Here is a 13,909-nt window from a genome sequence, read left to right on the forward strand (position 1 = left end):
TTGCTTAGGAAAAAAAAGGAAGGGCTGTCCCTTCAAATGAGGGACAGCTGAAAGGTATGATAACTCTCCAGTTAAAGCCCAGAACTCCAGCTAAGCGGATCTGAGGCAGGAATTATTCCGTACACCAACGTTTAATGCAAAGCTGGCAACGACTTATATATATATATATATATATATATATATATATATATATATATATATGTAACAAGTATGCTGTATGAATCAAATGATAAAAAATAAAAAAAAAAAAACACACACACACACACTTAAATCAACTGTAATTCTTGTTTGTAGAATTATAAAATATGGAAGGGTCCAAGGGGAAAATAGGTTATGCAAAGTACTGTAAGGCCTGTTAAAGTTGTATATCCATTAAAAAAAAAAAAAAAAATACATTTATAGTTCCCATATAAAACTAGAGAAATAGTTCCACATCACCTGCACTCCAGTGCCATGAACTAGAACAGAGGCTGTATCATTTAGTTCAAGTAATACATGCAGCATAAAATTTAGAGCTACAGTGACCTCTGCTGGTACAACACAATGTAGTTATTGGTAGTAAACAGAGCTTAGTCATTTTTAAAGCTGGTTTGCTGCGACACCTGTAGTTGTATTTACACTCAGCGGACACTTTATTATCAGGTGCACCTTGCTAGTATCGGGTTGGACCCACTTTTGTCTTCAGAACTGCCTTAAATCTTTGTGGCCTAGATTCAAAAAGGTGTTGGAAGCAGAGATTTTGGTCCATATTGATACAATAGCATCACGCTGCAGATTTGTCAGCTTCACATCTATGATGTGAATCTCCTGTTCCACCACATCCAAAAGGTGTTCTATTGCAGTGGTCATCAACCCTGTCCTCAGGACCCACTAAGGCCCCTTTCACATGTGCGGACCGTATGTCCGCATTTTCATCCATCCGTTTGCGGATGAAAACGTGACATACATTGGTCCCTATGTGATTGCGGGTGTCAGCGGATGACCATCCGCTGACACCCGTAAACACCCGCCTCCGCAAAGCTCCGATTTTTCAGATGGAAGAAAATCCTATTTTGTGTTCATCCGACCCCCCCATAGGGGAGAGTGGAGGAAAGACAGGGCGGTCCCCGCACAGTGTGCGGGGACCGCCCTGTCAGCAGACAGCTCAGCTGGGATTTTACGGAGGATCCCCGATGAGCTTTACGGACACACGGAGGTGGATCATTACTGATCCGCCCCGTGTGAAAGGGCCCTAACAGGCCAGGTTTGCAAGATAACTGAAATACATCACAGGTGAGATCATTTGCTGCTCAGTGATTGCAGTATTCTAGTCTGCATCTCCCCAAGGTAATACATAAATCCTGGCCTGTTAGAGGGCAGAGGACAGAGTTTATGACCACTGCTTTATTGGGTTGAGATCTGGTGACTGTGGAGGCCATTTCTTTTCAACGTTGGTTGTCGGGGTCTGCGGGCAGGGGGCTTATTGGAATCTGGGAGCCCCCTTTAACAAGCGGGCCCCCAGATACCGGCCCCCCACCCTAGGTGAATGAGTATGGGGTACATCGTACCCCTACCCATTCACCGGGAGGAAAAATGTAAAAAAAAATATAAAGGGGGCTCCCAGAATCCGATAAGCCCCCCACCCGCAGACCCCGACAACCAACGGCCAGGGTTGTCGGGAGGAGGCCCTGTCCTCATCAACATGGGGGCAGGGTGCTTTGGGGTGGGGGGGCGCCACAGAGTGCCCCCCTGCCCCAGAGCACCTACCTCCCCATGTTGAGGGCATGTGGCCTGGCACGGTTAAGGAGGGGGGGCACTCGCTCGTCCCCACCCCCTTTCCTGACCGGCCGGACTGCTGCTCGGATACGGGTCTGGTATGGATTTTGGGGGAACCCCCATGCCGTTTTTTTCGGCATAGGGGTTCCCCTTTAAATCCGCACCAGACCCATGGGCCTAGTATGCTCTTGGAGAGGAACCCATGACGTTTTTTTGTTAAAATTTGGCGTGGAGTTCCCCCTCAAGATTCAAATCAAACACAGTGCCTGATATTGGCAGGGATCCAAGTCGGATCCCCACTCATTGAAAGTCGGACTTCAAGTCCAAGGCAAAGTCGGATCAAAGTAGTATCCTGTTCATGAAAGTCAGATGGATGTAGGACCAATGTAAGACAAATGTAGGACCAATGTAGGATCAGTGTAGGACAAATGTCGCAGAGCAAAGTAGGATGAAAGTGTGTAGTATAGTGTGAACCCAACCCGAGTCACTTCTGTCAAGTTTTCCTGACACCAAAAGAAAAATGGTGACAAGGAAGGGACCTCCAGCACACAGCTTATGATCGACAGCCTCAGCTCTGTTCCTGTGTGCAAGAACGGAAGGATTTGCCCCCTTAATGACCAGGCCATTTTTTCCCCAAAACAAAATTGACAACCTTATTTTCTCACAAATAGAGCTTTCTTTTGGTGGTATTTGATCACCTCTGCGGTTTTTATTTTTCGTGCTATAAACAAAACAAAACAAAAAAAAAAGGGCTCCAACTTTGAAAAAAAAAATTATATATATGTTTTACTTTTTGCTATAATAAATATCCCCGAAAAAAAATTAATCTCCATTGGATTAGGCCAATGTGTATTCTTTTACATAGTTTTAGTAAAAAAAAATAAAAAAATATATGAAAATAAAATCGCAGTAAAAACGTATATTGATTGTTGATTGGTTTGTGCAAAAGTTATAGCATCTATAAAGTGTTCCCTAGGGAGGTGTTTCTAAGAGCCCTTTCACACTGACAGCGTGGGAGCATCGGCGGTAAAGCGCAGCTAAAACTAGCAGTGCTTTACCGTTGTTTTAGGAGGCACTTTTCTGCCGCTAACCAGGTGCTTTTAACCCCGCTAGTGGTCGAATAAAGGGTTAAAAGTGCCCACAAAGCGCCGCTGCCGAGGCCCTTCGGGGCCGCTTCCCATTGATTTCATGGAGCAGAGGCGCTTTAGGCACTGCTACTTTTTTTTTTTACGTCCTGCCAGCACAGTGCTCCAGTGTGAAAGCCGTCAGGCTTTTACACTGGGATTGCAGATGAGGCATTTTTCAGGCACTTTACAGTCACTATTTTTAGCGCTAAAGCGCCTGAAAAACGCCTCCACTGTGAAAGGGGTCTAACTGTGGGGGTAGTGTAGTGACTGAGGGAGGAGACAGATCGCTTTTCCTAATCACTAGAAACAGACGATCTGTCTATCTCCCCTTACTGAATGGGGATCTGTCTGTTTACACTGACAGATCCCCATTCTGTCTCTCTTTCGGGATCGATCGCGGTTGGCCGGTGCACATCACAGCCACCGGCCATGTGCATTGGCTCGAGCGTGGGTGCTTCCTAGTGGTCTTAAAGCTCCCGACGTACCACAACGGTGATTTGCCCAGGAGAGCCAACCTGTCACAGTACAGCTGGTCTTTAAGTGGTTAAAGCAGAACTTCAGTCTTGCTCAGTACCAGTCGCCCCCGGCACCTCCATTATAGCATAGGATTTCCTGTGCATGTGCAAAGATGGTGAAGTGCTCAGGAAACACCTTTTTTCTTCCATTCTAAAAAATGCAGGGAAAGGTTAGAGCTTCCGTGTCTCTATTGGGAAGATCTCCACTCACTTAGGACTCATGCATACAGGACGTTTAAAACATGCCAGCGCTATCTTAAATACTTCCTTGATGGAAGCAAACTTAAAAGCTCTCATGAGGTGGTACATGACTCCCGACCAGACTTGCGGCCATCTACCCATCATCAGATCCCAGTTGTTTTAGAGGATGCCAACTCCTGGGTTCGATGGTGCATGTCTGGTGGGAATGTCCCAGAATTAGACCAGTCTGGAAGAAGATTTTTAACCTCATCTACACAGTCACTGAATGCTCGGTCCCCAGGTCAGCATCTGTTGCTCTCCTAAACGCTCGGATTCCGGGTATATCCCAAGCCCAATCAGAAGCTGATCCGATTGATGCTCCTCTGGGCTAAAATTACCATCGCTAGGGCTTGGAAACAACCCAGGGTTTCCATTAAAGCGGTAAACCGCAAGATTTCGTGGATCATGATGCAGGAAAAGCTGGCCAGCATCCTATCTAACACGAAACAAAAATTTGAAGCTGTATGGGAACCATGGGTGTCCCACTGTGGTTTATCTCTAACTACTGGGGTACACCCTGGGCAACCTGCATCCTCCAGCTCTAGTTAGGCACATGCTCCCTTCCCTTTCTTTTTCTCTTCCCCCCACTTCTCTTTCTCTTTCCTACCTCTTATCCTTTTAAGATAGTTGTTTGACTTAAGGGTAATGTTTTATATTTGTTTTTTTATAAAAACAATTTGGCAACACTATAGGCCTAATTGAATTCGTAAGTACGAGCTAGAAGTGCACTGAAGTCAAATTCGAACCCACTAATTTTCTTACGTATGCTTTTATTGGAGGGGGTGGATTGGGGGGGGGCCTGGCCAGGGCACAGAATGATCCCATTAGGGGTGTCCGGGACAGGTAGGACTCCCCTGAGCGAGTGACCACTATATTCATTTTTTTTTCCTCCCCTTCCCCTGTTAGCAAGCTCGTATATTTTCTTTAATCAGCCTACAATCGGGCAATATGAAGTCGGTTGAGGCCTTGTTGCTGACATTTTGCCTTATTTGTTGAATGTTTTGATGATGTAGACACGGCCTTTGGTCATACTGTAATTGTATTCTATATTTGGAAAAATAAAAATCTATTGAAAGTAAAACATGCCAGCGCTGCTGCCGGGAAAAAGCAGCGTTAAAAATGCGCTGTAAGCCACGTTTTTGAATTTCGCTTATGGGCGTTAGCATTTTTGGGCTTTTTTCAGTAAAAACACTCCCTATAAATGTGAAAAAAACGCCTTTTAGGGGTGCTATTCGTTTTTACAGCATAAAAGCCTCTGCTCCTGGACGTGCTGTCTTTTTTTATTTTTATTTTTACTACCCCTAAACGCCTCTGACAGTTTATGTGTGCATGGACACATAGGCAAACATGCAAGGGCATTTAGAGGCAGTTAAAAAAATAAAAACACACACACCATCAGACGCCCTTAACCGCATCTGTAAAAACATCCTGTGTGCATGAGCCCTTACTGTCAGGGCAGGAAATGGAAGGAAGGGTTAGAATGTCTGTTAATCAATGCTTTTTGTACCTTCCCAATGCCCCCCCACCCGTTATTTATTGCAAAGGCAGAACAGAGACAGGTCTCCCCAATGGGGTCACAGACAATAAAAAAAAAAAAAAAAACCTGACAAATGTTGAGTCTTCTCCCCCTAAATTTATAAAAAGTTGTCTGGAGTTGGGCTTTACATATGAAATGTATAGGAAAAAAAAAACACACATCCTTACTTGTCTAGGGACTTCTGTGGAAAGATGAAAGCGCCACTACATATCCGATCTATGTAGTTGAGAGGAACTTTGTGAATCTGCTGGCAGCATAGCATGATGAAGTCATACTTGCAGATAAAAAGAGTATTTTCTGTTATTAGTACAACTCGTTCTTTCTCATTGTTCCAATGATCAATTCTGCAATGAAAGAAACAATAAAAAGTCAAAAGTCAAACATATCATACAGCCCATGCATTTATATATACTGCCAGTAAAAAATCATACAAGTAAGCAGCGTCTTAAAAATCATCCCCAGTCACTATTCAACTTCCATACCTTGCAGTGTTTGAGTGTCTTTTAGCTACCCTTGTCTGTGCTACATGCCAATCCTACAAAATATGACACAAAGGTACACTGAGCCGTTTGGATGATGGGAAGCAATGTGCACTGTATAAGAAGGTGGAAGTACAGAGACATGGAGGCTAACAATACTATAGGAATGGGCTCAGGCGTGTTCGGAATCCCACATGCCCAATCCTGCCAGGAAGCCAAAACTGCACACAGCTAATCACAGGCAGCGAGACATTTTCTGGTCTGCAGCGGCACAGATCGGGAAATGTCTCACTGCCTGATTAGCCATGTGCAGCATCGTCTTCCTGGCGGGGATCGGGCAGGTGGGTTGGGACTAGGATCCCGAACACGCCCGAGGCCATCTCTATACCAGAGTTGTCTGGAAGCCCTTCACACAAATGTAAAAAGCTAAAGTTTCCTTTAACCACTTCAATACCGGGCACTTTCACCGCCCTTCCTGCCCTGGCCAATTTTCAGCTTTCAGTGTGCTCACACCTTAAATTACAATTGCACGGTCATGCAACACTGTTCCCATACATGGGCATCCGCTCCATAGGGCAAGGGGGGGCAATTGACCCCCCCTGGAAAATCGAGAAGGTGTTAGAGTCTAGCGGCAGTGGGCTGAGCGGTCTCGGCCCGGATGTCACACAGCGAGCAGAGTGAAGCCGCCTCCCCCTCCGGTGTTTATGTGTACACAGGGGGGAGGGAACCTGCTGTGCCTGTGCCGCGCTGATGGCTGATCTGAGGTACTGAATGGGATGGGGGAGGGGGGTCCGTCTGTGCTGAAGGGGGGTCTGTGCTGAATGGGGGGGTCTGTGCTGAATGGGCGTCCATCTGTGCTGAATGGAGGGGTCTGTGCTGAATGGAGGGGTCTGTGCTGAATGGAGGGGTCTGTACATTCTCTAGGCTATATTTATATGGGCATGGAGTGAAGCTGAATTTGCTCAAGAGCTATTTCACACTGCCAGCTGACCGCGTTATCGGTAAAGTGCCACTAAAAAGCGGCACTTTACCATTGTTTTAGCTGCGCTATCCGGCCACTAGCGGGGCACTTTTAACCCCCGTTAGCGTTTTAAGAAAGGGTTAAATGCGACTGTATATCACCACTGCCGAAGCGCCCCCCTCTGAAAAAATTTCAGCGGACGCCCATGTTCCCATATGAAAAATAGAGCTTTCATTTGGTGGTATTTACAGTGGGGATCGAAAGTTTGGGCACCCCAGGTAAAAATGTGTATTAATGTGCATAACGAAGCCAAGGAAAGATGGAAAAATCTCCAAAAGGCATCAAATTACAGATTAGACATTACTATAATATGTCAAAAAAAGTTAGATTTTGTTTCCATCATTTACACTTTCAAAATTACAGAAAACAAAAAAATGGTGTCTGCAAAAGTTTGGGCACCCTGCAGAATTTATAGCATGCACTGCCCCTTTGCAAAGCTGAGACCTGCCAGTGTCATGGATTGTTCTCCATCATCGTCTGGGATGACCAGGTGATGTCAATCTCAAAGGTTTTAAATGCCCAGACTCATCTGACCTTGCCCCAACAATCAGCACCATGGGTTCTTCTAAGCAGTTGTCTAGAAAACTGAAACTGAAAATAGTTGACGCTCACAAAGCTGGAGAAGGCTATAAGAAGATAGCAAAGCGTTTTCAGATGTCAATATCCTCTGTTCGGAATGTAATTAAGAAATGGCAGTCAAATATCCACCAAATTATACCTTTTTAGAAAGTAGACAGTCCAATGTATTTAGTAAGAGGCATGGAAAGTTTTTTGAAGTTGTAATTGTTTTGCCACAATTTTTAGGGAAATTAAGACTAACTCCCGCCCGCATTGTTAAACGATGGCGGGTGGGATCCTCTCTTGTTCTGGGGCTCCATCATATGATGTCACCCAAGTGTCACAGCTCTTGCGCAGTCGTGCTGTTTTCCTAGGACACAGCGCGACCCCGACCTGGTTAAAATAACTGAATGCGCGACTTTTTAACCACGTGATTGGCTGTGTCCAAGCACAGCCAACCACATGTAAACAGGGAAGGGGCATTTTTCGGCTCTCCTCGCCTCACACTGAGGGTGTGAGGCGAGGAGAGAATATCAGCGGCATTTCCTTGCAGCAGAGACTGTACAGGTAATTAGGGCACTGATCATCAGTGCCCCGATTATCAATTTAGTCCCAGCAGTGCCCATCAGTGACACCAATCAGTGCCCATCAGGGATGGCAGTCAGTGCTGTCTTTCAGTGTCTGCTCATCAGTGCTGCCCATCCATGCTGTCTATCCATGTCGCCTATCAATGCCCATCAATGCTGCCCATCAGTGTGGCATATTAGTGTCTCTTCATCAGTGCCGCCTCATCAGTGAAGGATGAAAAATTACTTAGTTACAAAATTTAGAAACAGAAACTAAGAAACTTTTTTTTTTTTTTGGTCTTTTTTGAAAAAAAAAAAAAAAACAGCTTTGATTAACCACTTTAATACCAGGCACTTATACACCTTCCTGCCCAAGCCCATTTTCAGCTTTCAGCGATGTCGCAATTTGAATGACAATTGCGCGGTCATGCTACTCTGTACCCAAACAATTTTTGTTATAATGTTGTTCTAACAAATAGAGATTTATTTTGGTGGTATTTGATCACCTCTGCAGTTTTTATTTGCGCAAAAAATAAAAAATAAAAGTCAGAAAATGTTGAAAAAAAAAAAAAAAGGTTTTCTTTGTTTCTGTTATTTTTTGTAAATAAGTACGTTTTCTACTTTATTGACGGGCACTGATAAGGCGGCACCGATGAGGTGGCACCAATGAGGTGGCACTGATGATGGACACTGATAGGCGGCACTGATGGGCACCAATAGGTGGCACTGATGGGTGGCATGGATGGGCACCAATAGGTGGCACTGATGGGTGGCATGGATGGGCACCAATAGGTGGCACTGATGGGTGGCATGGATGGGCACCAATAGGTGGCATGGATGGGCACTGATGGGTGGCATGGGTGGGCACTGATAGGTGGGCACTGATAGGTGGGCACTGATAGGTGGGCACTGATAGGCATTACAGATCCAAGGTCTTTTTTTACAGTGGTGCCAATCAGTGCCCATTTGTGGGCACTGATTGGCACATATTTGGCATCAATTTGCATATGTGGATGTCCATGAGGGATGTACCTGGCCATCCACATGCTTGAGGCTTCCCTGGTGGTCCTGGCGGCTTCCCTGGTGGTCCAGTGTGGGCATCCGTGGGGGGCTGCACTGATAAACAATCAGCGCAAAACCGCCCCTGTCAGGAGAGCCGCTGATCAGCTCCCACCAAAAGAAAGCTCTATTTGAGAAGAAAATTATAAAAATGTAATTTGGGTACAGCGTTGCATGACCGCGCAATTATCATTCAAAGTGTGACAGTGTTGAAAGCTGAAAATGGTGACAATATGTAAAACAAACATTATTAGTAATAATTTAAAAAAAAAATTACGATTTGTTTTAACACACTGAACAGAGCAATACAGTGTTACCATGGTAACACTGTACTACACTAGAGACGTAATCAGGATTTTTTTTTTTACACATTATGATTGTTTATACCAGTGAATTACACTGGTATAAGCAACCATTTTTACTAAATGAAACTGATTCATTCAGTGTATTTTATTGTGATTGCTCACAGCTAATTACATGGTACAGATAGACTGCGATTGGCCCTGTCTGTACCGTGTGATCACTGTGACCAATCATAGCTAGCAACAAAACTGTACACAATGGATGGCATGAAAGGAAGTCATCCATTGTTTACAATTGTCATTTAATCTGCTATGATTGGTCACAGAAATCACATGGTATCTGCAGCGGGTCGGTACACTGATCAGTCATCAGCTGTGTCCAACAGACACAGCCGGTGACAGATCGCGCTGCAGCACGGGCCCCAGGGCCACGCACAAGGTCATATGACATCCACCCGGATTGACGAAAGTCCCACCTGTCCTATAGCAAAAAGTGGTCGACCGAGTAATCCATATATGCAGTGACAAAAAACAAACAAACTGGGATTTCATGACTAGCCACCGCACATATACCATATTTATCGGCATATAGCGCGCCCCGGCGTATAGCGCGCACCCCCAACCTGGAAGGGAAATTTCAGGAAAAAAAAAATACTTACAGTTTGAATGCCCCTCGTCGGTGTCTTGCCCGGCGTCCATCGGCGGCCTTGTCCGGTCCGGCGTCCGTCTGCGGCCCTGGTGGTGTCCTCCCCGCTTCTCCCGCGCTGTTTCTGAGTCGATCCCTGCTTCCCGCGCTGTGTTTGAACGCCGCCGCCGACATATACCGAGCGCAGTACACTTGGGCACGCTCGGCTCCTCTCGCATAAAGGCTAGGAGGCGGCACAGGGCGTGACCGCGAGGGGAGCGGAGCCTGGCCGAGTGTACTGCGCTCGGTATATGTCGGCGGCGGTGTTCAAACACAGCGCGAGAAGCGGGGATCGGCATATATCGCGCACCCACAATTTCCCCCTGATTTTATAGGGGAAAAAAGTGCGCGGTACACACTGATATATACGGTAAGTCCACTGCGGCGTGACGTGTGTGCCGAGAATGCACTCACAACACGCTGACAGTTTTCATTGGTCAAAGCTCCTGATTGCCAGCCATCGGTATGGGCTTCCATTTATCTGTAGGCTGTAAGAGCCAATCACAATGTTCACATGATATGGCAATCTCACCATCTCCCGAGTATCAAAGCCAATCTAAAGGGATGCCGGGAGGAGTGGTTAAGGAGGGATCAACAACAAGCAAACTTGTAACAGATGTGCAAAGTGTTTTTATAGAACTTGAGGGAGGGAGGTCTCATTGGCAATACTTGACAAGCTAAATGTTTTGAAGGTACAAGTCACCTCCTGGGGGAAGCAAGTTGACCAAATTCTACTATGCAAACCATATTATTTATTACAGCCCCTTTGAGAAGCTAGGATTACTAGTAAAATATCAGTACTGTAGTGGTTATTTTGGCCAAACGTCATGCGCGTTATAATGTGGCTGACTGATCTAAATAGTTCAGGGAACACCTTTTTTGGATATTAATTGGAGAACATCCTTTGGCATGGTATCTTTCTTGTAACAGAATCTTCTTTTGGAGGAGACGATTGTGCAGTGCTACTATCCTCATAACTTCTAACCTGACTACACAACATTGACTCAGTCTTTGCAGTAGGAGATTGTGGTTATACAGAATGTTCTGCCTGTATAAATGGTAATAATGTGATAAAACTTGAGATGCTTGCAACTATTTGTTTTAAAGCCACTGGGATTATTTATTGGAATTTGTTTATATTTATTACATGTACTTACATAGTGCTGTCAATTTACACTGCACTTTACATTCACATCAGTCCCTGCCCTCAAGGAGCTTACAGTCATTGGGGTCCCTAACTCACAGTCATACATATACATACTAGGGCCAATTTAGACAGGAGCCAATTAACCCAACAGCATGTCTTTGAAGTGTGGGGGGAAACTGGAGTACCCAGAGGAAACTCACACAGGCACAGGGAGAAAATGCAAACTCCAGGCCCACTTACAAAGAAGCAAAGGGTCTATCATTTTTATCATACGTGTACTTTAAATGATAGGGACCAAAAATCCAGAAAAAAAAAAAAAAAAAAACGTACATGATACAAGGTGTGCAGTACCACGTTTGGCCTGAGGTGGGGGGGCGCGGGAGCCAAACGTCTCTGATCGGCGTCGTTCAGAAATGTACGGAAAGGCCGGAGGACAGCATGGCTGACCTCGGCAAATCTCGGGTAGGAAGTCTCCGAGGTTTAATGACATTTTCTGAAGTGTCCTCGGGCCCTTTTGCCCGTTTCCGAGGCTCTCCGGCGCCCCCCCTCCCCCTTCTGGCCGCATGCGGAATTGCATCCCATTGAAGTCAATGTGGAACAAATTATTTTCGTTTCCATTGACTTCAATGGGGAAACTCGCTTTGATATGCGAGTACTTTGGATTACGAGCATACTCCTGAACGAATTATGCTTGTAATCTGAGGTTCCACTGTATTTGGTGACCAGGTCTGCACACATCTCAGGAGGGATTTTGGTTTAAAGATCTTCTCTAAATCCTTAAGGTTTCTTGGCTGTCCCTTGGCAACTTGAAGTTTCAGTTCTCTCCATACATTTTCTTTAGAATTAACAATCCATGACCTTAATGTGATTCTTCACGAGCCACTCCTCTGTTGCCTTGGCGGTATATTTTGGGTCATTGTAATGCTGAAAGACCCATCCAAAACCCATCTTTATGGCCCATACACACGATCCGAATATCGGACGAAAACGATCGTCCGAGGAAGAATTGTATGATTTTCGGATCGTGTGTACACTACTTTCTAAAGCCGATCACAACAGTTCATCCGATATTATTAGATCGGACAAGCACGAAAATTTTCCTTGTACGATGCCAGATCTTACAAATTTTGTTTAGTCAGTACAGTTGTCGTCTGAATATACAATCAAATACATTACAACACATGACATCACGTCTTTTTACAACGCTACTTGAAAGGAACGTTTTTGTATTGCAGACTCGGGGTCCAAATATCATTATCTAGCAGTGGTTAAAAAAAAGATAGAAAACAAAGCATATGGCTGATTGCTGTGTGCATGAACGCCACTTTCTACATTTATTGATACACATTTTGCAGGTGCATTCTAGTGCTTGTACTCAAGGTGGCAGCATATAGCCAATCAATGGCAACACAGAAGTAAATTCCACGCCAACATTTTAATTTGACGTTATGGTGATTATTCACTTCGAAACCTTGTTAAAAAATATCTCCCATCTGGATTATGAACAAAACTGTAAAACCTCACAAGTTTCTGTGAATAGCTGTCTTCATTTAGAAAGATTCTGACAGCCCCAGAGAAAGTGAAAATAAGAGAAAAAAAAAATATGATGCAAGCAGGTTTTCAACTAGGCATGAAAATGTAGAAACCCACACAACGTTTGAGTATTGAGTGCACAGAGATCTGAACATACCATGGGGCTTTTGCTAGAACACACAATTTTATTCTGTGAAAGGATGTTATTACACTGCTGACCACAAATGAACCATCTAATAAGAACAGTAATATATGCAGTGTGCAGTTTTTACATTTCTGAATATACTTAGATTTGCAAGGAGGAAAGCTGTTAGCTTTCAAAACGGCACAATTCAGGCACAACGACACATATGACGTGTTATACCTTCATATTGGTCTATGGGACAGGAGATGTCCTCTGTACTGAAAGTTCACGTTTAAGGGGAAGATTTACTGAAACTGGAGCACACAGAATCTAGTGCAGCTGTGCATACTAACCACAATCAGCTTCTAACTTCAGCTTGTTTAATTAAGCTTTTGCCAATAAGTCTCCATTCACGTTCGTGTGACTTGTCATGCAACTTTGGACATACAAAGTTGCATGACAAGTCGCAGACCAATGATTTCAATGGCACCCGTTCCAAACTATGCAACTTAAAGTCGTAGTGGCTTTGAAAAGGTTCCAGCACTAGTTTAAGGCAACTTCCTTGCAACTTGAGTGCCAGAGAGTGTAAAGTGACACAAAAGTTCTATCAAATTCACACTCCAAAGTTGCACTCACACTTGTGCGACTCTGGAGTCACACTAGTGAGAACGGAGCCTGAAATCTAGAAGCCGATTGGTTACTATGCACAGGTATGCACTTTATTCTGTGTGCTCCTGTCTTAGTAAATCTCCCCCTATGTCTTTATCCATAAGTGTCATTTGCTTTGATTGTCTAACCTGCACTATATGAGTGTCGCATATAGCAGGTGGGGGCTGTAGGATCACACACAAATATATAGAACAAACCACACACACACACACACACACACACACACACATCATTTCTTTGGGGGGGGGGGGGGTATACATTTTAAATTTTCTGCCAGGAGTGACTTCGCTGCACTTATTAGGACACTGAAAACTGAAAGACCGTACACTGTTTTGTCTGCATCAATAAAAAGCACTTTCCTTTCTATTAATATGTCTAAATACCCCAGAAAAGCAAACGTGTAGGATAGGGAGCAATCATAGTAGTCTTTTCTCCGAGCTTACATCTGACCCCTATTTTCCCTTGTCTACTTTCATGCACCAACCAGCCATGGTTCAGATACATCAGTGACTCATGATAGTGTAGATACACAAGCTATCATAAAGAAAAAAAGGTCATGAGATCAACCAATGATGTACTAAAATTGAAGGAG

The 13,909-nt window shown here is 44.5% G+C and overlaps 1 protein-coding gene across 1 annotated transcript in view; it reads right to left on the reverse strand.

The window, feature by feature from the left end:
• Nucleotides 1-13,909, reverse strand: part of TPRG1 (tumor protein p63 regulated 1) — a 113,312-nt gene that overhangs the window by 55,934 nt on the left and 43,469 nt on the right. Inside the window, exon 4 of the mRNA XM_040349583.1 lies at nucleotides 5,342-5,518. Coding sequence (XP_040205517.1) covers nucleotides 5,342-5,518 — 177 coding nt within the window. The remainder of the gene's footprint in view (nucleotides 1-5,341; nucleotides 5,519-13,909) is intronic.

Source organism: Rana temporaria, chromosome 4, assembly GCF_905171775.1.
Source record: "Rana temporaria chromosome 4, aRanTem1.1, whole genome shotgun sequence".
Lineage (NCBI taxonomy): Eukaryota > Metazoa > Chordata > Amphibia > Anura > Ranidae > Rana > Rana temporaria.